This window comes from Polypterus senegalus, chromosome 2 (assembly GCF_016835505.1).
Source record: "Polypterus senegalus isolate Bchr_013 chromosome 2, ASM1683550v1, whole genome shotgun sequence".
Lineage (NCBI taxonomy): Eukaryota > Metazoa > Chordata > Cladistia > Polypteriformes > Polypteridae > Polypterus > Polypterus senegalus.
Window position 1 is genome coordinate 268,683,109 of NC_053155.1, and position 24,680 is coordinate 268,707,788.

Genomic DNA, 24,680 nt, shown 5'->3' on the forward strand with positions numbered 1-24,680 from the left:
TGCAGGCAGTTCCTGGAGGATGAAGGAATTTGTACCATTGACTGGCCCCCACACTCGCCTAACCTAAATCCAACAGTACAACTCTGGGACATTATGTTTTGGTCCATCCAATACTGCCAGGTTGCACCTCAGACTGTCCAGGAGCTCAGTGATGCCTTGGTCCAGATCTGGGACGTCTCATTAGGAGCATACCCCAATGTCTTCAGGCATGCATACAAGCACATGGGGGCCATACAAACTACTGAGTACGATTTGAAGTTGCTGCAATGAAATTTCGGCAAAATGGACAAGCCTGCCGCATTATGCTTTCACTTTGATTTTCAGGGTGTCTTTGAATTCAGCCCTCTGTAGGTTGATAATTTTCATTTCCAACGATGTTGCATTCTTTCTTTCCACATTACACATTAAACATTACCCAGTCAAGTGTTCCTTTAATTTTTTTGGATAAATTTTCTGAAAAAAATTTTGGATTTAGATGCTTGCCCGTTACATTCTTGTCATGGCTTCAGCATCCAATCCCATGTGTGGCCGTATCATCACCCGACTTAAGTTATTGGAAAATGGGATTCTTTGTACAGTTGAGATAAAGACAGGAATATTGCATACATTTAGTTATGTACTAAATTAAAAAAAAGGTTTAAGGGTAGTAAAGTTTGGAAAAATATAATTTTAATAATTTTTAATTACTTTCCACCTTTCCACTTTCTCGTCTTGGTTATACCAGGTTACTCATCTACTTTAATCTAAATGTCATTCACCTTAGAAACCAATTGTTTTTGACTTTGACACAAAGGTAGCTGCTATAGTGCCAGGTGAAAACAGTTTTTGACTCAGTTCCCCAAAGATGAACATTTTTGTGATAGAATTAGGAGTGAGGAGATCTCTAAAGGTAACCTAACAGCAGAAAAACTACGCCTAATTTGCTCTTGGGAAGGTCAAAACCAGTGATCAAAATCCAAAATGCTAGGTAAAAATCAAGGTTGAATAAACAAATCAGTTTAAAACACATGATATTAAAAAGATATGTTATATAACCAAAAAGAATTGCAAGGAAAATGGTGGCAGTTTTTGTCTTGAACTCAAAGTTATTTATATTTATAGTCTTAGGGGTAATCAAGTCACATGCAGAATGATTTGGGTCACACGATGGCTTCAGGGAGGACAACTTTAAACAATATGTCCACATCACAAGAAATAAACACAAAATGGCAATGACATGACAAATAATTTGAAATAATGCTAGTAAAAGAAAATAACTTTATCAATAATAAAAATTAATACAAAACAAAGGCCACAAAGCTAGTTATTTTATGACTCAACATTGTTTGATACCAACAACATTTGATGATACCAGATATACATCTTGTGAATAATCATGAACATTGTGTCCAACATGGGGCCCATGCTCTTTGTGAATGTGTTCTTTTCAGAAATGCAGCTCATAGTTTCTATCTATCTATCTATCTATCTAAATCTATCTATCTATCTATCTATCTATCTATCTATCTATCTATCTAAAATCCAACGTCTGTCTGTCTGTTTGTCCTCTTTTTATGAGAGAACTATTTAATGTATTTAAATTGGATTTTTTTTATATAATTTGCTTGAACATTCCAGTTGATTTTGCAACTTCTCTCATTGCGCTATCATAGTTTGCTCGCGGCAGTGAATTATTTGTGTGAATCTGAAAGAGAGGCTGCGGGCCGACGGGACGGGGAAGAGGGAGCTCAGGAGTGAGGAGCTGGGTGGAGTCTTCCTCATTCACATGCCAGCCTCCATTTGAGTCGCTCTATCTCTTGCCACGTGTTGGAGTGTGCCTTTGCTCCACTTAGCTAGCAATACCTGTTTGTTCAGCAGACATTAGCATCTAGAGATTGTTAAGAAGTAACATGTTTTTGAGAGAGAGATCAGAGCAACCTGTGTTTTAGAATTACAGTTCTCTTTTCGCAGGACACTCCCGTCAGACTTTGCCCGTCATCCGAAGAGGAACTCGTGCTGATGTAGTGGATGCATTCCTTAAGTGCTCATCTATCTGGAGTGAAGTCACCAAGCTGTCACTGACTCTGAATAGCTGAGCATAGCCATTGGAGCAGAGCAATAGTCATTTAATTCTTCAGTGGGGGTCATTGACGACTGTGGTTCCTTCTTTTAGTGGAGCAGGGTCATGGTTCTTCTTTGCACAGACTTGTTGTCACATTTGCACCAACAGACCTCTGGATTAAGGCATCTTGAGAGGCCTTAAATAGCCATACTTTAAGTATATTCAGTGAGCTATTTGTGTTGTCAGGTGTGGCTAACTACTAAATAAGCTATTTGTACTGTATATGCTATGTATAGATTAGGCCTTTAAGACTTCAATATAACACATTCCTTCATTACCTATGAACAGTGCGTCTGCTCTAACCACTTAACAGTCCCTGCCTGAAAGAACTGTCCTTAGTCCATAGGTAGTCTCAGAAATCACAATATCAAATAGTTATTTTTCATTTTTGATTACAACATTCCTCCTGGAGAAAATATGGGGAAAGCAGGGTAGCTACTCCGGAGACACAGTAGTAAGGTAAAACGGATGCATAAATATACAGTAGGGAGACAGGACAGATAATTGATAAAGGATTAAAAAAAGGCTTAAAGGATTAGTTAAACTCTCCTGTGGGCTAAATTGATCTTTAACTCAGTTCCCCAACTCATCATTATGAAATTCTAAGTATACATCTCTGCAAGTTATGGGTGTTTTTATGGTAGTTCTAAGTTATGGCCTATGTAGGAATGGCCCTATTAAGGCTTAAAAATGTCATATGTGCTTCTTAGATAATGGTATTAAATACAATGTAATCATTATTGCAAAATGATCAGCACTTTCTTAAAATATAACTGACTTTTATTTCAGGTGTTATGGATCCTATACTGGTACTCCATCAACTGCGGTGCAATGGTGTACTGGAGGGAATCCGAATCTGCAGAAAAGGATTTCCAAACCGCATCTTGTATGCTGACTTCAGACAAAGGTTTAAAGACATACTTTATTTAATGAGTCGTTGACTAGGAGAATAGTTTATTTTGTCAATAACTATAATGTTTTCATTTATTATAAACACAGACATCTATGGGGAATCATCAGATTGTCTTGTAGACTAGGGTAGGACTAGTTGTTACAGAGCTGCTTTGACTAGAGTGTCAGATTGTTGTCTGGTACACAGAGCACTTGAAGATTAACTGACTTGCTGAAGATAAGCTAGTTAGGTTGGCAGTTGAGATGAAATTTTGAAAAAATTATGTGTAAATAATTGAATATTCTTTTTTAGTTGCTGTGCAGCCACAGTTCTGTCTTTAATTGTTGATTGTCTGTGATTCAGGTACCGCATCCTTAATCCAAATGCTATTCCAGAAGATAAATTTATGGACAGCAGAAAGGCAGCTGAAAAACTACTGGAATCTTTGGATGTTGACCATACACAATACCGTTTTGGATTTACTAAGGTTAGCCTGTTTCCTAATATAGTTATTCTTAAAAAAGTTTAGAGTTTGTATCATTTTAAAGAACAATAATCTGTGTAATCAGTAAGTATATAATCAATATGTTTTTATAGTGCTAGAAAGATGTCATCCACACTTCTTGACAAGATTAGCAAGCTTTTATCAGTGTCAGTTTTAGTTGGCCTAAATAAGTACACATTTAACATCTACACTCAAAATGGCAGATTAGATATTTTTTCCTGCGGTGGGCTGGCGCCCTGCCCGGGGTTTGTTTCCTGCCTTGCGCCCTGTGTTGGCTGGGATTGGCTCTGGCAGTCCCCTGTGACCCTGTAGTTAGGATATAGCGGGTTGGATAATGCATGGATAGATATTTTTTCTCTGTTGCAGGACTGAACATCATCCTCTAATCTGCTTACCAAGGTCCAGTAACACATTTAATATTTAATGGCATATGAGAGCTTCAGAAAAGCATCAACTTACTGTATTATGATAGAGATGGCTGAGGCCTAAAAAAAAATCACAATTATGTGCTGACTGAATACCCAAGTGGCTTGTTGAAACACATATTACACTGTATTACTTTGATACAAAACCAATCCACGAAAACACAGCAACATTATACTGAGTAAGTGTTAAAATGTTCAGTGTTGTTTAGCTTATTCTATAGTTATACAATGTTTAAGTTAAGTCTGAACCTAATTATGTAGCTGAAGCTCAAAGATTAAGCATCTGGTTGGACCAGGAGTGAGGTCTGCACGTCAATAAAAAAGATTTTGAGGCCAGATGGCCATATGTGGTCACCCTGGCCTTATTTGTATAGCCAAGACCACAGAAGAATAATCATTTGGAATGTCAAATATTGGGTGCTCAAAATTTTTCATTATTTTAAACGTCCTGGGCAACAGGTATTCAGAATTGAGGGAGGGTGAATGAAGGATGAGAAAAAGGGAAATATGAGAAAGGTGAAAAGGTCTTGAAGCCATGTTAGGAACAGGGTCAGCTTGTCAGGGGACTCCAAGGGTGACCCCATCCAGTAGCCAATTTAATGTAGCGTCAAGAGGACATACGATCGACTGACAAAAATGAAGGACAGAAAGACTCTAGACTCTAGAGTGAATCTGCTTTTGTTCATTGTTCTGAATGGTAAATAAGTATCATGGTTTTTATTTGTGTTTGTTATTTTAATAAAGTATATGTTATGTATATTTGACTGTTTGACGATCTTTTTTTTAGGAATTATGCTGTCACACAAGTTACCATTGCACAGTACACACATCCTTTTGTTTAACCATTTTTAAATATTTCTTGTTGTTCACTTGAGTCATTTAAAAATTGCATGAAAACATAACATAAACAACAAAAATGTCTCCTGTGTAGTCAGAATTACTGACTAAATTAACAGCATTCATGCAGCTGATGATAACAGATTTATTAACCTAATAATATGTGATTTGTATTTTTTATCTCTTGCCACACAATCCAGAATAAAACACCTGGCCATTAAAATGACAGCTGAATTTTATTGCTGTCCTGTGTATTCTTACACTTACATCTTCCATTGAAGGTCTTTTTCAAGACTGGACTTCTTGGCCAACTGGAAGAGATGCGAGATGAGCGGCTGGCCAAGATCCTGACCATGATTCAGTCCCGAGCAAGAGGAAAGCTGATGCGAATGGAATTCAATAAGTTTTTTGTAACAAGGTAGCGGTCAAACTGTAAGAAAAAATCTGCTCCCAAAAACACCTTCCCTAGGTCTTAAAACTATTATAAAACAGAGGGATGGATTTCCCAGTTGGTAAGATGACTTAAGGATGAAAGAGGCACAAGACAGGAATTCAGCGAGAGATGGGGCCAGTAAAGTCCATATTGTGAAAAAGGAATCCACACTGAAAATTGTAGAAACTCTTCGGGTGCCATTGTAGATAGGTAGCCATCAGGATGCAGTATACATATTAATCGAACAGTAATTATAATGCAGGCGCTAATGCACAAGAGGGGTCATAGGTGATGGTCTGAAGATGGGTAGAGTTGCCCCAAAACTGCTGGGTGGCATCAGAGAGCTCCTTTGTGGAACAAATGGATTCTGCTGCATGTTTTGAAAGACATGCAGTATTTGCACCATCAAGCGTGCCTGGTCCTTTAATTGTATATTGTGTCTTTAAGATGCAGCGATAGTTAAGGATGACAAAGAGAACTCTGGAGAATGGACCCAGGTATTTTCTGAGGTCTTTCCTGACAACAAAAGTATGTAGACATCTGAACTTCATAAACACTACTCCCTATCAGTGCCCAACTGAACTTGGAGTAGTTATGAAAGATTAGGCCAGTGCCTGACTGTTGGACGCATTTAGTGTGAGTAGAGTGAAGAGGGAGAGAAAGAGAGAGAAGGAGTATCTGAAAGCTGAACAGAAGAGTATTATTTTTTAATCATTTTTTTGGTATTATTATGATTATTAAAGGCAGTAAGACCAGAAAAATAGTTGAGTGAAATTCAGGAGAAAGAGTGGAGTCAAAAGCAAATAAAGGTCAGAGAGTCAAAAAAAGAGTTGTCAAAACCAACTTTAAATGGTATGACAGTAGCTGGCGCTATACCAGCACTTAACCCGACACAGACAGACGCAGGAGGCACACATAATAACACAAATGTTCTTTATTTATTCTTCAATCATGTGGAACGTCTTCCCCTTTCACACGAGCCCACAACACAGTCCAAGCACGAAACACAATACTTTACTTTGTCCTCTCTTTTCTCTCTCCTCCACTCCGACTCGGCAAGCTTCTTCTCCCTCCTCCCAACTCTGGCTCCCAGGGTGGTGGCTGATGGCTCCTTTTATAACCCACCCGGAAGTTCTCCAGGTGTTTGATAACCTATTTCCAGCAGCACTTCCAGGTGTGGTGGAAAAGCTGCTTTCCAGGGATCAGCAGCAACTGCAGCACCCCCTGGTGGCGCTCATGGATCCAAAGAGGGCTGCACCAAACTCTAACTCCCATGAAGCCCTGCAGGAGTTCTAGGTACCGTTGCAACCCGGGGGGCTGCTATCTAGCATTCCGGGGGAGGTACTGTTCTGATCAGGCTTGCTTCCCCGGTCCTCCCAGAGAAGATGCGTCCCAGCCAGGCAAGGACCCCGGCCGTCTGTGACAATGATCATACTGATGATGTCACTGCTGAACATCTGCATCAAGGGATTTATCATCAGGAAAACAGGTGACACAAATCCCCCAAAGCAGCTGCATAGTCAAAGCAAAAATGGCATTGGAAAAGGCATGAAGTATATTTATTTAAGTATATATAACTGAAGCGTCTGTCACAATGGCAGGAATCAATTCGATAGGTATTAAAAACCTAGAAATGACGCCAAGATCATTTTTGGCCCATATGAAACATAATTTAATTAAAAAAAACAACAATTATAGAATTTAGTGTACTTCTATAATGAAAATAGCTTCTAAAAAAATTTTACAAACAAGACCTACCCAAGGCAGCCTGCCCCATACTCCACAATCCGGCTTTGGCCTACCAGGGCTAAAAGAACTCTGGCTTCCAAAATACTTCTTTAATATTCAAAAATATACCACCAAAATACATAAAAATGCCAGACAGAAACTTTGGCTAGGAAGAACAGGGTAAATTAAGTATCTTTATAAATACAAAAAATGATTTAGAAATAAAATGAACAGTAATTTAAAGTTTCAGACCTCCTATTGTGTATTTAGTTGTAACATTTTACTTCCTACATGTAATAGACACAATCATGTCTGAAACATAGCATCTACTTGATGAGGAGTGAAACCTTCACAATCAGGCTCAGTCAGCAGATTGGTTTTCCTTTTGTTCATTTAATAATTTCATGTTCTGTATTTCATTATTGTTTCCTTGATTATCCTGAATAATTTTTGCAAAGTTTTGACTTTTTAGTGCTATTTGTTATGAGGCATATAAAGGAAGTCCCCTTTGAAATATATACACAAGTTTTATATTCAAGAAACATTTTCAGTAAAGTTTCCCACTAAATATTAGTCAACTCATTTGAAAGAAGAATCATAAGCATTAAATAAATAAAAAGCAGGATAATAAGAACTCTTTATTATCTACCAGTGACATTATTGTAAAGAAGCAGAGAACATTGCAATAACAGTTTAAAATGTGATAATGTTAGGATTATTTTAAAACCATATTTAACAGAAGATTTAAGAAGATTTAAAGTAACAAGAAAAGACAACTTAATAAATAATGAGCTGATTCCTGACCACTGAAGGCTTTCTAGTCACCTCCAGAAGATTTCAGCTGTTAGGTAGGATAATTCATCACTCGAGGCTCAGGTGCTGTCTTTCAGAAGTTTCTGAAGCAAATATGATCAAAACATGGAAGAGACAAATGATGTATCTGAGTGGCATGTACGACTATAGTCAAGCCTTATTTATGTCAGGTACAACTGTCATCTTGAAATGCTTCAAATATTTATGTCATTGAAAGGATACGTGCTGTAATCCAATTAAGGGGTACGGAAGTTGTTATAAAGATCACAATGTGTCTGGGTTTGCTGCAATTAAATGCATTATTATGCCTTTTGGGACACATTTTTAAAATTTTCTTTTTTTAAAAATTATTTTTATTTTTAATTTTTGTTTCTGTTCTTCTGTTGTCACAGTCTTACATTTTGGATTACAAAGTCACTTTCTTTTCTTCCATTGCTGTGCATGCATCAGTTTATGACAGTGCACTAAGACTCTGTGTGTACTTAAAAAAGTAAAGACACCTTTTTAAAACTTTAAAAGGCTTTTGTTGACAAATTCAGGTTACAAACTTAGCTTTCTTTTCAAGCAAAAGGATAACAGTTCAGTGTTTTCAAATCTCTGATTTGCAAGAGAAATCACACTCTTTTTTTCATGGAACAGTGCTTTGAATGCCCACTACAGAAAATGAAAATGTATGTCACAATCTAAAATGCAAAGTGAAAGAGTTAAATGTTTAGAGTTAATACAGAAATCAAGAAGAATGCAATTGAGTGATTCTGACATTCAATTGAAGATATTTTTTAGTGTGGTTATAATTAAATGATATGATACTGTAAGTTTTGAATTAGCTGTGTTGTGACAGAAGGGGTGGACTCCAGTTAATGACCTTGCTTCTGTCATAACAATCTTAACAATCTGAACGCTAACCCCAACTTCATCTGGCCTGTGGCACCTTGTAAGAAAAGGAACAAATGCTTTCACTAATAACTTCCTATACTATTGAATTCATTCATTTCCACCGCTTATCCAAAACCAGTTCACAGGAGTGACAGTCTTAGCAGTGAGGCCATTACATTCTTTTCCTTAACCACACTTGCCAACTCCTACTGTAGGATCCCAAGACATTCCTGGGTCATTTCAATCAAAATCATAAATTATAGGAATTTAACACAGAGATAACAGTTTTGTTAGTTATTTTACAAATTTATATTTTAGACTTTTATTGCAATTTTTTTGATATTGTATTTCAAAAATTCTTTTTTTAATTTCTTGAACCTACCAAGGGATGCTATGATGATCATTCAGTGGAATATCCGAACCTTTATGGCTGTGAAGAATTGGTCCTGGATGAAGCTGTTCTTCAAGATCAAACCCTTACTGAAAACACGCGACACAGAGAGAGAGATATCAGTTATGAAAGAGGAAAATCTGAAATTGAAGGAAACATTGAACAGATCAGAGTTCAGAAGAAAGGAACTCGAAGAGCGCCAAGTGACCCTAATACAGGAGAAAAATGACCTGCTTCTGCAGCTGCAGGCTGTAAGTTGATATTTATAAGTACTCTCTCAGATCTTCTTCAGTAAATTAAAATCAGATTTTCTGTTTTATGATGGAGCAGTCAAGTGTTGCAGCAAGTAGTTTTATCACTTAATTCCCTTTGCATCCCATCAGTTTTCACACCAAGCACTTTCTTGAGAACCTTAAACATTTGCCTTATTTTATTTTTAGCAAGTGCATGCCAGGGATGAAACAGGCATGGGACAAAGACAGGGCCTAATGCAGTCACATACCTTTGCATAAAGAATGTCACCACTAGAGATGAACCCTACTGAAGCTTGACCAAAAACAGGGAGTACCAAGTCAGGAAAGCAGGGATCACACTGCTCTTTTAAGAATAAGATCTGGAAAGATTGACTAATCATCATTCTCCAGTTTATTAGATAATAGGCCTTCTAAGACAGCGTGGCCTAGCAGCTATTAAATAAAGTTGGCATTTAGGGGCTTCTAGAGTGCTATGATTCAGAGGGTGCTACGGTAGGACCTGGCTTAGTGTCTGTGATGGTGTGGGTTTGCTCTTTGCACCTACTCTTATTTTGGGAGCCTTTTGAACCCACCACTGTTGAATCCATAACCAAGAAGCGCAAGGCAGATGAGGACACATACATCCAGACAAGGGGTAGGTGCATAAAGTGACAGTGCTGTAATTTTTAAACCAAGGACAAGACAAGACAGTGTTCAAAGTGCAGTGCTCCAAAAGACTCCAATAAATAAATAATCCAATTATAAGACAGTGAATGTGGGGGTTAACATCCAATAAATATCATTAAAACCTGAGGTTAAAACAAGTAGGAAGCAGTCTTTTAAAATCTCACAAGCCCAGGATTCATCCCTTTAAAATTGACGTCTCTCCGGCTTATCCTGTTCGGATCTCTCAGCACAGAGAAATGCCAACCAACAGGTGCAGACAACCTTTAGACCTGCTTGTGTCTCTGCCACCCACTCTATGGGCCACTGTGAAGCCTCCACTCATCTGACTCCTGCTTCCATCTTCGGCATTGTGGGGCAGTCTCTTAGAGTACGTTAGTCACTCTGGCTCCTATGCTCAGCAGGACTGACCCTCTGCCCCCTCGAATGTCGGCCACACGCTCCTCTCCTGGGGTTCACATTCCCATCTCCCTTCTTCGTTCACTTTTACACCAGCTGTCTCTCGTTCCTGCCCTTTTCTCCATCCATTAACCTCTGTAACTCTCTTTCATTTTCATTTTCTTTTTCCCTCCTCGTCTTTATTTCCTTTTATTACCTTTTGGTCCCGTGCAGGTTCTTTTTATCCTGACTGTTTAATTGGGTGCAGGTTCGAGTAGGCATCATTGAGGCGCCTACCTGATCTGGTCCCCTCCGCACATGTATGTGGCACAGCCAGCCAGCACCTCCATTAACTGCAGAGTGAAATGCACTTTCTTGGGGTGTGACTATTTATTTTAAAATTAGTCACCTATTGCTGTGCCACAAAACAGCTATACCACAATGTCCTTGTAGCAAAGAAGTGCCACTTCCGACACTAGAAGTGACCCCAGGAGTGATTAAAAGTTTATACCCGAAGTCCTACTGGCACTTTATTCTTCTTTACCTGTATATTTACATTTCTTTGACAGGAACAGGATACCCTTGCAGATGCAGAAGAAAGATGTGATTTGCTGATCAAGTCGAAAATTCAGCTAGAAGCCAAAGTGAAAGAATTTGCAGAGCGTCTGGAAGAAGAGGAAGAAATGAACTCAGAACTCACTGCCAAGAAAATAAAACTAGAAGATGAATGCTCTGAACTCAAAAGAGACATTGATGACATGGAGATGATGCTTGCTAAGGTTGAGAAAGAAAAGCATGCCACAGAAAACAAGGTACCATTGAATGAAATGGCTTATTAACGTCTGTTCACTTCATTAAAAAGGGTTAAGCTTGTGTTTCAGTGCACAAATAACAAGGATTTGCAGACAACAAATTTGCAAACATTTCTGAAATTCTGCGTTCACTTTGTCATTTTGTAGTATTAAGTGTTGTTTGAAGAGGGAAAATGAATTTAAATGATTTGGTGCAAAAAGTGAATGGGTTTGAATACTTTCTGAATCAACCAGTGCCAGGGGAGCGTATGCAGACAGACAGTAAATCAGATCAGGGTGATAAGTTAACAAAATTGGTAGAAATACAATAAGTAGGTTTAAAATAGTACTGTAAAATTCAACCTTGGAAGGATATGTAGAACAAGTTTTATGATAAATAATAACAACAAATTTATATCCTTGTACCATTAAGGTTTATAATAACAAAAAAAATTGAAAACGTCTATGGGATGGAGTGAATACTTTTAATAGCTAATGCTAAAGATCACTGAAATGCCTTAATAGCACTGAGCACATTTAATCATTAAAAAATTAAAAGCTGGAGACTTAAGGAGCATCGACTTTTCTTATGCTATTATGCTATTTCTTATTCTTATCTTGGTGGGGTATAGTTGACATATGCAAGGTATTATTAGGCTTTTATCTAACTGTTATGACAAAGCTTAGCTCCCAGCAGAATTTATTTATAATGTATTTACAATGTGTTTTTCCCTTACTGCTATCTATCTGTGTAATTTTTTTTAAATTACTAAAACTTTAGGTAACTTTTGGTTAGACTGTCACTCTTTTCAACATCAAAAAGATGTCACCTGTAGAATTCGTAGATCAGCTTCTATATGTCACTCCCTGTAAACTTCACTTATTAACACACAGTGCTTTCCACCAAGGTCAAGAATCTGACTGAAGAACTGGCTGCACTCGATGAGAATGTGGGCAAACTGGCCAAAGAGAAGAAGACTTTGCAGGAAGCAAACCAACAAATTCTTGATGATCTTCAGGCAGAAGAAGATAAAGTGAATACCCTTATAAAAGCGAAAGACAAACTTGAACAGCAAGTTGATGATGTAAGTTCCCATACCAAGAGTACACCGAGTTTTTACTTTGCAATGCAGCACCTGAAACTCCAGAAATTTATATTATTAAATGATAACAAACAAGGGCGGCACGGTGGCACAGTGGTAGCGCTGCTGCCTCGCAGTTAGGAGACCCGGGTTTGCTTCCCAGGTCCTCCCTGCGTGCAGTTTGCATGTTCTACCCGTGCCTGCGTGGGTTTCCTCCAGGCACTCCGGTTTCCTCCCACAGTCCAAAGACATGCAGGTTAGGTGAATTGGTGATTCTAAATTGGCCCTAGTGTGTGCTTGGTGTGTGGGCGTGTTTGTGTGTGTTCTGCGGTGGGTTGGCCTCTAGCTCCTTATGACCCAGTTATAGAAGAAGCAGCCCTGATGAATCAAAATAAATAAATAAATGCATGTTATTTAGCAATTCCACTTCTATTTTAAATAATATTTTCATTTACGAGTCACTGTAAGCTTATAGAAGAGGTGAATTTATGGACAAGCCATAATTGCTCCGTCTTGGGTATGACATTAATATGAATCCAGTCCTGAACGTAGGCCCTCCAACCTGCAGGGAATAATCTGGGAGGTTGGTGGCAGAATTGGCACTCCAGCCACCATAAAAAAACCTCACACTGTTCCACTCCATCTGAACTTGTGTGAGGTGTCACCTGTTGCATAGCTGCACTCAGGTCCTAATCTGGTATCATGAGTTAGTTTGTTATGTGGTAGGTACAGCAATGCGCTGTATCAGCGTGTGCTCCTAACCTCTCTTTCTCTCTCTCTCATAATCATCTCAACTTTTTGAAAGTTCTAAACGTGAAAAAGCTGACCAGTTTTTTATTGGTTTCTTTCTTTAGTTGGAATGTACTCTTGATCAAGAAAAGAAAATACGAACCGATTTAGAAAGAGCCAAACGCAAACTTGAAGGTGACTTGAAACTGAGTCAAGAATGCATCATGGATCTTGAAAATGACAAGCAGCAGCAGGAAGAAAAACTCAAAAAGTGAGAGTAATCCAATATTTGCCTTTCTTTCTTTTCTTCAGTTTTTCCAGGCAGATATAATTTAATATGTTGTTGAAACTTTTTCAGAAAAGAATTTGAAATCAGCAACCTCAACTCAAAAATCGAAGATGAGCAGGCCTTAGTGGGGCAGCTTCAGAAGAAAATCAAGGAGCTCCAGGTGAGATAATTCAAACACTGTGTACCAGGGTTAGCACAGCCCCAGAGTACTGGGTTCAAATCCAAGTTTGGTTATTACCAGACATTAGTGTTGCAACAAAATACCTACACGTGACAGGAAATGAGTCTGGTGACTTTTTTTCACTTAACATTTTTATTTTAATACTACAGACAGGCAGACATATGCTGAATTAATGCATGAAAATGCTTCAAGTCTGGAACTAAACTCTTTTCTTCTTTTGTCAATTGCAAATTTGTTTGTGATGCAAAACACTGAGTTCCACTGTGAATTCAATTTTGTCCATCACTAGTTATTATCAATGCTTACAGTTTGCACATTCTTCTGGTGACTATGTTGCTGTGGTTTTCCTCCAGATGTATTAGGAAGTGACTTTCATTTACAATGTCCAGGTGTCTTTCCTTTGCTGAAGAAATTAGCCTTTATAGTAAAGTATTTCTTATATTTAATGGCATGGTTTGTCCTTTTATACTTTAACATGTTCAAATCCAAAAATGGACTTACTTTTGGGTTATAGGCCAATACACAGCACACGTGTTTACAGAGGAGGAAGGTGGCAGCCCTTAACTAGCAGATTGGCTCTAATGATGGCAGCCAATGTCTAATGTCTCTAATGTCTGATAGTAGTCGAATTGCAAAATCCATCTAAGTGCAGTTAGTCTAGATATTTTGCAAAGAGATAGACAAACAGGAAAAAAAGATAATTTTTTAAAATGTCTTAGGCTCACCTCTACGCCATATACACTGCTAGGTCCTTAATACAGATGTATTGTGGTCTTTACAGCACTGTGATGGATGGCATAGGAGAGAAGCATGAGATGTGGGCCTTGTACTAACACTGGTATCTTACCTCCAGAGTTGAGAGTAATACATTTCTAATATAATGCATTACGCAATAATGTTACTTTTTCTGTCATGAGTAACATAATGTACTCCTTTTGAAAAACAAGTTACAATGTTGCACTTATCTTGACTTGAAAAGTAATATTAACACTTTAGGAAACTACTTAAAATCTGCACTGATATTCATTTCCTCAATGTACAGTATTAGCAACATTACCCAACAGTCACAATTCCTTTAATGTTATATTATATTCTGTGTAAAAAGGAGAGGGCAGCAGACATAAAAAGGGTTTGGGGATGGCCACCTCGTATACTTGAAAAACAGATAGCAAAAGAAAACACGTCTTTACAGCCAGGAGTCCAAAACAGAACTGAACTAACAAAATGAGGCTGGTCTATAAATATGACAGAAAACAGGAAGAGATGGGATCAGGGAGGCCGGAACAGGAAGTGATGTCATGGGTTCTGGATGCCTGTGGTAACATCATCAGAGGGTGTCAGACGTGACATCATCAATGGATGCTAGAAGTGATGTCATCAGTGGGATGGGTGGATGAGACGACATTGAGAGGCATGGTCTTCGGCTGCTCTGCAGAGGGACAAAAGGGGAATGGATCAGATGACCGCGCCAACCCCTGGTCCAGCTGAGACTTAACATTATTTGAGCCCATAAACCATCTTCCATGCACACCTGTGTGACAGCTGTCATCAGTCACAAAGTAACAAAACATAGTTACTATTGCACCTTCTCTTCTATAAAAACATATGTCTTTGTATATTGTGGAGGACTTGCAGCCCGCATCAACTGAAGGGTCACAACTGCTTTCAGATATCACTTTTCAAAGCAAGTCCCTGACAAAAAAACATTCACTAAGTACCATTATGACACTTCTGACATTGTAAGTAGCTGCAGTTCATTTATAGTACTGCAGACATTTTGCCTGCATAAAATAAAAGTTTTTTTTTAGAACTCAATGCCCACTGGATTGATTCTAAACTATAGTACAAAAAAGCCACCATATCTATAATAGAATTGTTGCTGAAATAAATGAGGTGCATACTTCATAATCCAGGCTTATCTGGAAACTGCAACCAGTGTGGAATGCTACCGATTTCATGTCAGCATGTCTTCTTATGATACAACACAGCAGACTCTTCTAGTGCTTCTGTTCAAAGACTGCTCAGTTACGGAAGTCCTGGACTCAACTCATGGTTTCAGATTTTTGTTTCGAAAGACTGCTTCTTATAAGAAATAATAATGATTTCACATTTTTCAAAGAATAAATATGAACACATACTCTACTTCCTTGATATTTTGGGAAATATGAGTTAGCATTTTTGCTTCGTTTTTACTTTTGTTGACTAGGTAAAAGTTTATTTAGCTTCAAAAATTAAGAAATCTGTCACATAACTTTGAAAAGTTCACATTTACATAATACAATAACAGTGTCAATTTTAAATTAGTTGCATTTTAATATACTGTACAAAAATGAGGACTCCGTTGTATGCCAAAGTTCAGCAGTACTCATTTAATTTAAGACCAATAATGAATCCTTTTATTTATTTACTAGCGACTTGGCGCGCGCTACGCTGTGCGTTGGATGACCACAGTTGAAGAACTCCCTGTTTAAACGCGGCTGCCAGTCATGAACTGGGTCCTTCATCGCACCACATTCGATTTTTTGTCTATGACGGTTGTTTTGCAATCGTAAGGACCTCTCGTCGGGTGTCTCATTGGCACTCTTTTGCCTCTTTCTTTCGCGATCACGGCGAATCTGTCTTCTCTCTCTGTAGGGGTTTCAGTTGCCTTTCGTTGTGCGGCAGAGACGCGTCGTTGAGCGAATCTGTGTGAATGCTGAGTGTCCGTTTCTTGCGAGCGACTGTCACGCCTTTGCCTCTTTGCTTCGTGATCACGCTGTAATGTGTCCTCTCTCGCAGCAGCAGGTTTAGTTGCGTTTCGTTTCAGCATTGTTCCGTAAGGTCTCCTCCGTACAAGTGCACATGGGTAGCTCAAGACGGAAAGGCATAGTGGGCATAGTTAAACACACGAATTGGTGACCAGGGGAACCATCTGACTCAGACGCGGGGCTCGAAATACTCAAGTGCACATTTTATTTATAATTTAAGCTTTTTTTTTTTGTTATGAACTTCCCCAAAAGAGTTGATCCCTGTAAATAGTTAATAGTATATCAACAATATAATCTGTTGTAGTACGGGCGTTAATTAGCGTCACACCTCATAACCTGCATACACCACGTGTTTGGCTGTAACGCCAGAAGTGCGGTGGACACTGTAAGGGTAGGTTATGGTTTCTTTTTCTTTCGTGATTTTTTATTTCATTTCATTTATTATTTAATAGGCAGAGGGGAGAAGACGTTAATGTGACGCTCTGTCTATTTCTTCACTTTTCTTTTGAAAAGATTTTTGGGAACAGGAAAAATAAAAGCAAAGGGGAAAGAACGGAGGGGGGTAAGCAGGAATTCTGAGAGGGGACGGACTGGGGCTTTACTACGGGGCGGCTATACAGCCAAAAAGAACGCGGACCCGGACACGGACACGGACACCGCACTGGGCTTTTATTATATAGATTGCCTTGTTGTGATTATATTGAAAATAGATATAATTGCTATTGTGTGCTTGTTTGTCTGATTTGTGTCCACAAATCTGTGCTGGCATCTGGGAGGTTGGTGGTTCAAATCCCATTCCTGCCAGAAAGTACCCTACTCTGTTGGGCTCTTGAGCAAGGCCTTTAACGTGAAAATTGCTCCAGGGGTACCCTGTGCTGAGGCCCCCAAAGACAATGTGAAAAGACAATTTCACTTTGGGAATTATTAAAGCATATGCATAAAAAACTGCATTATTTGAAAAATTTTGTTGCTTAATATTTTTTAAAGTTTCATACCTATTTGCAAAGTAATAAAGGTAATATGATATTTATATTACACCACTAATGAAAAGTAAAATTTTGCAATACTTTGTATTAATTTTTCTAAAATATATTACTATTTAAAAGTAACTCACCCAACACTGCTTACCTCATCATGCTAATAAAAGAAAATGAGTAATATAGGTTGACTGTGTCGCCAACATATGGCTTGAGAGCCCTGGAGCTAATAACTCTGTTGGTGCGGAAGCAAAACAAAGGTTGAAAGAGTGGAAGGACAAAGGAGTGGAAGGCAGCCATGCACAGAATTCACTCGAGCTCCATATGCACAAAGTATTCAATTATTCAACTTAAAATGTTGTATCTATCTTGTTTAGACCAAAATGTTTCCAGGTCAAGATCCAACCTGCGAACATTTCAATCGAGTTCCAACCTCACTAGACCACATGTTTTGGGTCTGCACCAAATTAACATCATTCTGGACAAAACTTTTTAAATGCCTTTCAGACAGCCTTGGGGTCCAATCCCTCCTAGTCCACTAACAGCTGTGTTTGGTGTACACCCAGATGGGCTTAAAGTGGAGAAGGACAAAAAAACTGTAATTGCCTTCACTACACTATTGGCACGCAGACTTATCTTCCTCAACTGGAAGAATCTTAACTCACCTCTTTTAAGTCAGTGAGTAACTGTTGTGATATATTATTTGAAATTGGAAAAAAACAAATTCTCATTTAGAGGAACTATTCAAAACTTTTTTAAAACCTGGCAAGATCTAATCAATAACATTTTAGAATAAGCATTTATATTGGGGAGAAAATCTCCTTTATCTCCTTACTACTCTCACAAGTTTTATTCTGGCTGTTGGCCTTTCTCTATTTCTCATTGGTGGGGGTTGAATTGAATTTAGTTTTTGTTAAGTTTGACTTGATTGTATGGAATGTTACAGGCTTTAAATAAATTCAATAAAAGTTAAAAAAAAAGTGGAAGGACAAAAATCCACCTGTTCATTACCCAGCAAACAAGCTGACATTTGGCCAGTGTAGGCCTGGTGTGGGCAAACATATTGGCCTGATGTGAGCATCTAACAATGGCTCAATTAAGATTTGTAGATAGGGCAACATTGGCCCCAAAACACTGTCCCATTGTGGGCAACAGTTAGGCAACTCAGATTTGGTCATGGACCTGAAAAAGTCTGTCTATCCTACCCTGCTTATTTAGGGTAAGGTTGCTAGGCACCTACAGCCTATCCCATTAAGCAATGGGCACAAGCAGGAACAACCCTGGACAGGGCACCATCCCATCACAGGGTGAACACACTCACTCAAACAGCATAGGAACAAATTAGCATCACCAGTCCACCTAACCTGTATGATTTTGGACAATGGGATGAAACCAGAGGACCCATAGAAAACGTGCCAACTCCACACAGGAAGGACCTAGAATGCTTCCTTACTGTGATGCTGTGTTACATACTGTGTGGCAACATTAAAAAGTGGGCAACTTTGGGGTAGTGATTACATTGGCCAGCGTTACCAAACCATCACGGGGCCAATGAGAGACTTACTGAACTTTCACTGCCAGCCATTAGTCCATTTTGGGCCACCAGGGGAACTTTCCTAAGGTCTCACTTTGTAACAGCCCCATCATTGGGCCAATGTGGTATTTAATTGAGTTTTCCAAAGCTCACACTGCCCATAGTCCACCCACAGGGAGCCACTCTGTACTTATTTGCTGGGTACACTCTTAAAAATGGCAGTTTACTTGGTTGTGTGGACTCTTTCATTCTGGGAATGGCTCGCTGCATATGAAATTGGTTCTTTGGGCTTTAAATGAGTTTCTAATCTGTGGACAAAACCGAAATCTTTAATGTATACCAGGCTGCCTAGCAGTATACTCACTGACTAAAAAAACTAAGCTTATTCATTGTTATTGTGTTTAGTAAGAGTCCATTTAAAATTACAAACCTATTGGTATTTCACAAAATGGCGCTTGTTACAGGTCTTAATAAATAAAGGTTCTTTCAGGAGTCTTCCTGTGGATGGTTCTTTTGGAATGTTCTCCTATGGCATCACTCAGATGAAACACTTTGGCACCTCTATTTTTAAGAGTGTATGTGGAAGCCTAGTGGCCTGATGCATATGATGGCAGACAGGTTACCATAGTTTTAATAGCAGGGCAAGGATGTTTAATTAGAAGCTGTGGCTCGATATTTCTGGGAACCACCAGAGCAGATCTGTGAGGATGACCCTGAGACTTTTACGTGGTGCTCCTTACTTTAAAAGTGCTCTAGGGTTTTCCTGAGAGGTAACCCTGAGGTAGGGTGTAAAATCCACTGATTGGTGTAATTTAGTTGAAAGTGGACTGGTCACCCACCTTTATAGATAGGGTGACCAAAGATTTAGGGAAGGTTCTGAGAGGAAGGAGGATTTGTGTTCTCTCCTGTTTATTTCGTTTAACCCTCCCTGTGTGCTCATTCCTGTCTAATGCATACACATTTATGGTGCCCATGTCTTTATTTTGGGTCAGTGAAAACTTTTTTTTATGTGAAATGTTTTCACACATAAATGAAAAGATCTCAATGAATAACTGGATTCAGAATTGTTTTTAATTTTGAGCTACACTGAATTTATCAAACATTTTTGTATACCCATTTTTACAATGTCTAACTATATCTTACACAATGCTAAATATTTCTAATTTGTTTTTTAACACGCTATACACTAATCAATACTATGACCTTGTTATCTTGCAAGTCTATAGTATCCATACAGGTTGCTGCTACTCTTATATTTTTGCTGCACAAATTCAATTTTGCAGAATGTTTTATCGTGTAAGGTTCTATGATGACCCTAATTTCCCCTTTTATACTCTGTTGTGTAGACCTTAATAAAATGTATAAAATCCCATACACTTACCATTCTTATTTTATTCCCACTCTTACTTTAGCACTTCCTTCCCTTTTACCTTCTATATCTGTAACTTAGGCGATTAGACAGAGTAAAGAACCAGGCAGGAGTTAAGTCACACATTTATTTATTATTGATAATAAAGCCCAAAAATATCAAAAATGCAGAATACAATGTGTATATTGGCACCATTCCCTTACAGCTTAAATAGCAGTGCATCTTGCGTCCATAGCTGGCTCTCATTTTATCTTCAGTCTAGCTTGTTTTACTACAACATGGCCTTCGAATGGAGTATTGAAACAAAGCCACATGATTGTCTCAATATGGCTGCCAGATAAAGCTGTCTTCATCATGGTCTTCTCTTCATGGCCAGATGGTGAGAGTGAGTTAAAGGCAAGGTGAACAACATTATACCATTCTTAAACCAATAAGGTGTTATAGTAATGAATGGCCTCCAATTAAAACCAATCATAAACAGACATACTTTAGACCAATAGAATTCAGGTACAACTCACCCACCAGTTGCTTTGTTAGTCAGTTTATAGCCTTCCTGCAGGCGATGGCTGTTAGGCTCTAAATCCAAACACAGTCACCTTTGTCATGCTGGTCTGACACATGCTCTGTTACCCTCACCATAAACATCAACGCACTGCTGTACTCATCAGTGAAGTAAAACAGGCCTACTGAAACACTATCTAATATTACATTTGCTTTGCCGAGCTTACAAATAAAGACATAAAAAATATTTATCAACTTATATGTTAGAAATCAGTGCGCCACAGTGCATTCATTTAGTAAGTTTATAATGTTATAGAAAAATTTCATACTCTTTGAAATTTTACCAAATGGATTTTGCTTCTTGCCAGGCACGAGTCGAAGAACTAGAAGAGGAACTCGAAGCTGAAAGAGCGATGCGTGCAAAGGCAGAGAAGCAGCGAAGTGATCTAGCAAGAGAACTGGAAGAGCTCATTGAGAAGCTCGAAGAGGCTGGAGGCAGCACTGCAGCCCAGATTGACATTAACAAAAAGCGTGAAGCTGAGTTTTTAAAACTGAGACGCGATCTAGAGGAAGCCAGTCTCCAGCATGAAGCCATGGCTGCTGCTTTAAGGAAGAAACATGGTGACAGCGTGGCTGAGTTCAGCGAGCAGATTGACAACTTGCAAAGAGTCAAGCAGAAACTGGAGAAGGAGAAAAGCGAGCTGAAAATAGAGGTGGATGATCTCTCCACTAATCTTGAACAAGTCATCAAAACAAAAGTAAGATGAGGAATTTTATCTATGACCTTGAGTTTTATTAAGTGTGTTTGAAAAATTTTTATTGTTATATTATTTTGCAGTTATTTTTTACATGTGGATTTAACCTTAGTTATGCTTTCACAGACTACTACAGAAAAACTCTGCCGTTCATATGAAGACCAACTAAATGAATCAAAATCAAAAGTTGATGAGCTGATTCGACAGATAACTGACCTCAGTGCCCGCAAGGCATGGCTTTTAACAGAGAATGGTAAGAGGTTACTACCAATTAATGAATTTGTATTCCATATTTCATGATTTACAGTTTTAAGTGAGCCATTACAAGGTTCCTTACAAAGCACCTAAGAAAAATGAGTTTCAAATCCTGACTCAGTCAGCACCTCTGTGGAGTCTGCATGTTCTCCCCATGGCTGTGTATTGTTCACACATGCCCATGTTCTCATTTGCTCCTTAGCTACATATATTGTCCTGTTTTGAATGTGTGTGTGTGTGTGTAAATGTGTCTGTGATGGACTGGCTCCCCTCTTCAGGACTGCTTCCTGTCCCACTCCCAATGCACCTGGAATAAGCTCTAGTCATCCCCATGTGTCTCAGAATTGGATTAATCAGGTTTAATAAATGTGAGTGAGATTTCTAGTCCACCAATTATTCTTCTTGACAGGTAAGTGTTCATTCTCAGCAATTGACAGAAAACAGTTTACCAAGAAGAGTTTCTATGATTTTTATTCAGTTCCCTTTTTTCCAACAACAACAACATTTATTTATATAGCACATTTTCATACAAAAAATGTAGCACAAAGCGCTTTACATAATGAAGAACAGAAAAATAAAAGACACAGTAAGAAAATAAAATAAGTCAATATTAATTAACATAGAATAAGAGTAAGGTCCGATGGCCAGGGTGGACAGAAAAAACAAAAAAAAACTCCAGACGGCTGGAGAAAAAAATAAAATCTGCAGGGATTCCAGGCCATGAGACCGCCCAGTCCCCTCACATCTAAAAATTCCCCATGTCGTGTTCAGGTGTCACTGGGATTTCAAATTACTAGTGAGCATCAAATTCAAGCAGAATATTACAACTGGTGTTTTGACATGGAATAACTCTGGAATCCATCCCAAGTCAAATTCTTGTACTGATGGTGGCCAGACATAAAACCACAATGCCTGGAAAACAAGGCCTTCACAAGCAGCGCCTTACAGAAAGAGGTAATGGATGTACTTCTCAGAATACCAGTAAGCACTACAAATGGAACGCTTCCTGGTGATGTCAGCTGAGCTCTCCGTCTCACTCAACTCCCACTTTCTGTGCAGCCCCTCAGCTACACAATGTGTGTTTGGGTGCTTGTACTCATGTTCTAACGTCTTCAGTTACTACCCAGAGCTTGCAACATTTAGGATGGGAGACTTATTGGAAAAGAAACTAACGTTGTCCAAGATCCTCATCTTCACTATCATAGTCCAGCAAAATTGCCACAATAATTCGGCCACCTCACTGATCTCCTCATCAAGCTCATTAATTAATCTCAATCTCAACCGTTACTTTTGAGCAAGATCCTGAGGTACATAAACTCCTGCAATAGAACTGTTGCTTTGTTATCACCTGTAAAGAAAAGGAACCATATGTTTTTCTTTCAAAAAGATGTCAGTTTTGGTGGCCATTTTCAGACCTGAAGCATGGTAACGGTGTCAGCCCTTTTATATCCTCTATAATTGCCAGACTCTGTATAGGTTTACAGTTTAACTCTTGGATATGTTTGTTCAGTTTTTGAAAATTCTGAAGAATCCTTTAATCTGTGCCAGGACACTTTGTACATTCGTTGTTTTTTTTATTTTTGTAGTGTGCTTTGCTGTGTGCTACTGTTTATTTGGCTTTTCTCTTTTTCAGGACTGTAGCATCTATTTCCATTAGTACATATTAGGCATTTTCATGGCAATTAAGTAAATTCATTGTTGATATTTGAAAATATTTATTTGAGGGACAGAGCTCTAGTTGTTAAATGCTATTATTTAAATATATACCACCGCAATGTCCTTCTTTAATATTCACTAGTATTTGCCACTATTTAATAGCAGCATATGTCAAGCTCTATGTCACTCACTCCACAACAGTTCCACATAGACTGAAGGAAATCGTTGCATATATTATATCAATTTATCAAAATAAATGTAGAAAATATTTGTTAATTCACTGTCTTCAGTTGTGAACAAAATGCATCACATTCAGTGACTTCTGTCTAAATATGACCCTGTCACAGGAGAGCTCATCCGGCATGTAGAAGATAAAGAAGCTTTAATCAACCAGCTTTCCAAAGGGAAAACTTTATTCACGCAACAGATTGATGATCTTAAAAGGCAGCTTGAAGAGGAGACAAAAGTGAGTAAAGAATATAAAGAATAATATATTTAAACTCAACATATATTCTACAAAATCTGGCTACTGAATACCAATACTAATACTTAAAGACTGAAAAATGTGTTTATATTGAAGAAAACATTTTACGGAAAAGACTAGTGTCAATATCTGGGGTACATTTCTCAAAAGCTTCTTAACATGAAGAATCTTGTTATCTCATATTTCTTTTTATTCATCTTTCGGCTGCTCCCGTTATGGTTTAATATCTCATAATTAAGGTGTTCAGTAATTAGCATATTTTTCCTAAAAACCTTTGTAACTAAAATAGTGCTTAATCTCCTTCATACGTTAATGACTTGTTAATAAACCTATTTGTTATTTTTATCATTATCCTTTATTTGGACTTTTGCCTGCAATTCTATCACCTGGGAACAGTGATAGCCTTAAGTAGATCACAATAAACAAAATGATTGTGTTATCTGGATAACATAATAATAATAGGCCAATGCTGCAGTATAAGTGTACAATTATAATACAGACTATGCGTGAGCTCAAAGGGGACTCTTTGTTACTTTAATACATGTAGACAAGTTAAGTACATAATATGTTAACCAATCAAACTCACTATGTAATCAGTCACATCCTTTAAAGTTGTACGGTAAACAACAATGTTGGCTATCCAGAGAATTGTGTGACTCAACTAGAGACACCATTTGAGACAGCACAGTCCAAGAACCCAAGTCATTGGTCTAAATGCTATTTTGTAGACAGACATGAACCCCTCAGATCATCTCAGTACTCAACAATTAATAGAGAAATAAACACTGACCAGAGGTAAAATAAAACAAATTGGTCTGGTGCAGGATGAATTGCAAAGGGAACACATCAGATTTTTGCGCTTAGTCCCACTGTGCAGTTTCTGATAGCTCTCCATTTGTACATCACCGGAGGATTCCTGCAGACTGCCGGTGTTGCACATCTCCTCAACAAGGCTGCTGTGCCCAAATCTGTGCATGCAGTGTAGCCATGCATGTAAACACATACAATTCTCAGTAGGAGGGAGGATGTCTTGC

The 24,680-nt window shown here is 38.4% G+C and overlaps 1 protein-coding gene across 1 annotated transcript in view; it reads left to right on the top strand.

The window, feature by feature from the left end:
• LOC120523861 (myosin heavy chain, cardiac muscle isoform-like) overlaps positions 1 to 24,680 on the top strand; it is a 70,823-nt gene that overhangs the window by 19,375 nt on the left and 26,768 nt on the right. The window contains exons 13-23 of the mRNA XM_039745524.1: positions 2,891 to 3,008; positions 3,357 to 3,480; positions 5,042 to 5,178; positions 8,997 to 9,252; positions 10,866 to 11,108; positions 11,996 to 12,172; positions 13,024 to 13,169; positions 13,257 to 13,347; positions 20,865 to 21,254; positions 21,378 to 21,504; positions 23,510 to 23,628. Of these exons, the coding sequence (XP_039601458.1) occupies positions 2,891 to 3,008; positions 3,357 to 3,480; positions 5,042 to 5,178; positions 8,997 to 9,252; positions 10,866 to 11,108; positions 11,996 to 12,172; positions 13,024 to 13,169; positions 13,257 to 13,347; positions 20,865 to 21,254; positions 21,378 to 21,504; positions 23,510 to 23,628 (1,928 nt within the window). The remainder of the gene's footprint in view (positions 1 to 2,890; positions 3,009 to 3,356; positions 3,481 to 5,041; positions 5,179 to 8,996; positions 9,253 to 10,865; positions 11,109 to 11,995; positions 12,173 to 13,023; positions 13,170 to 13,256; positions 13,348 to 20,864; positions 21,255 to 21,377; positions 21,505 to 23,509; positions 23,629 to 24,680) is intronic.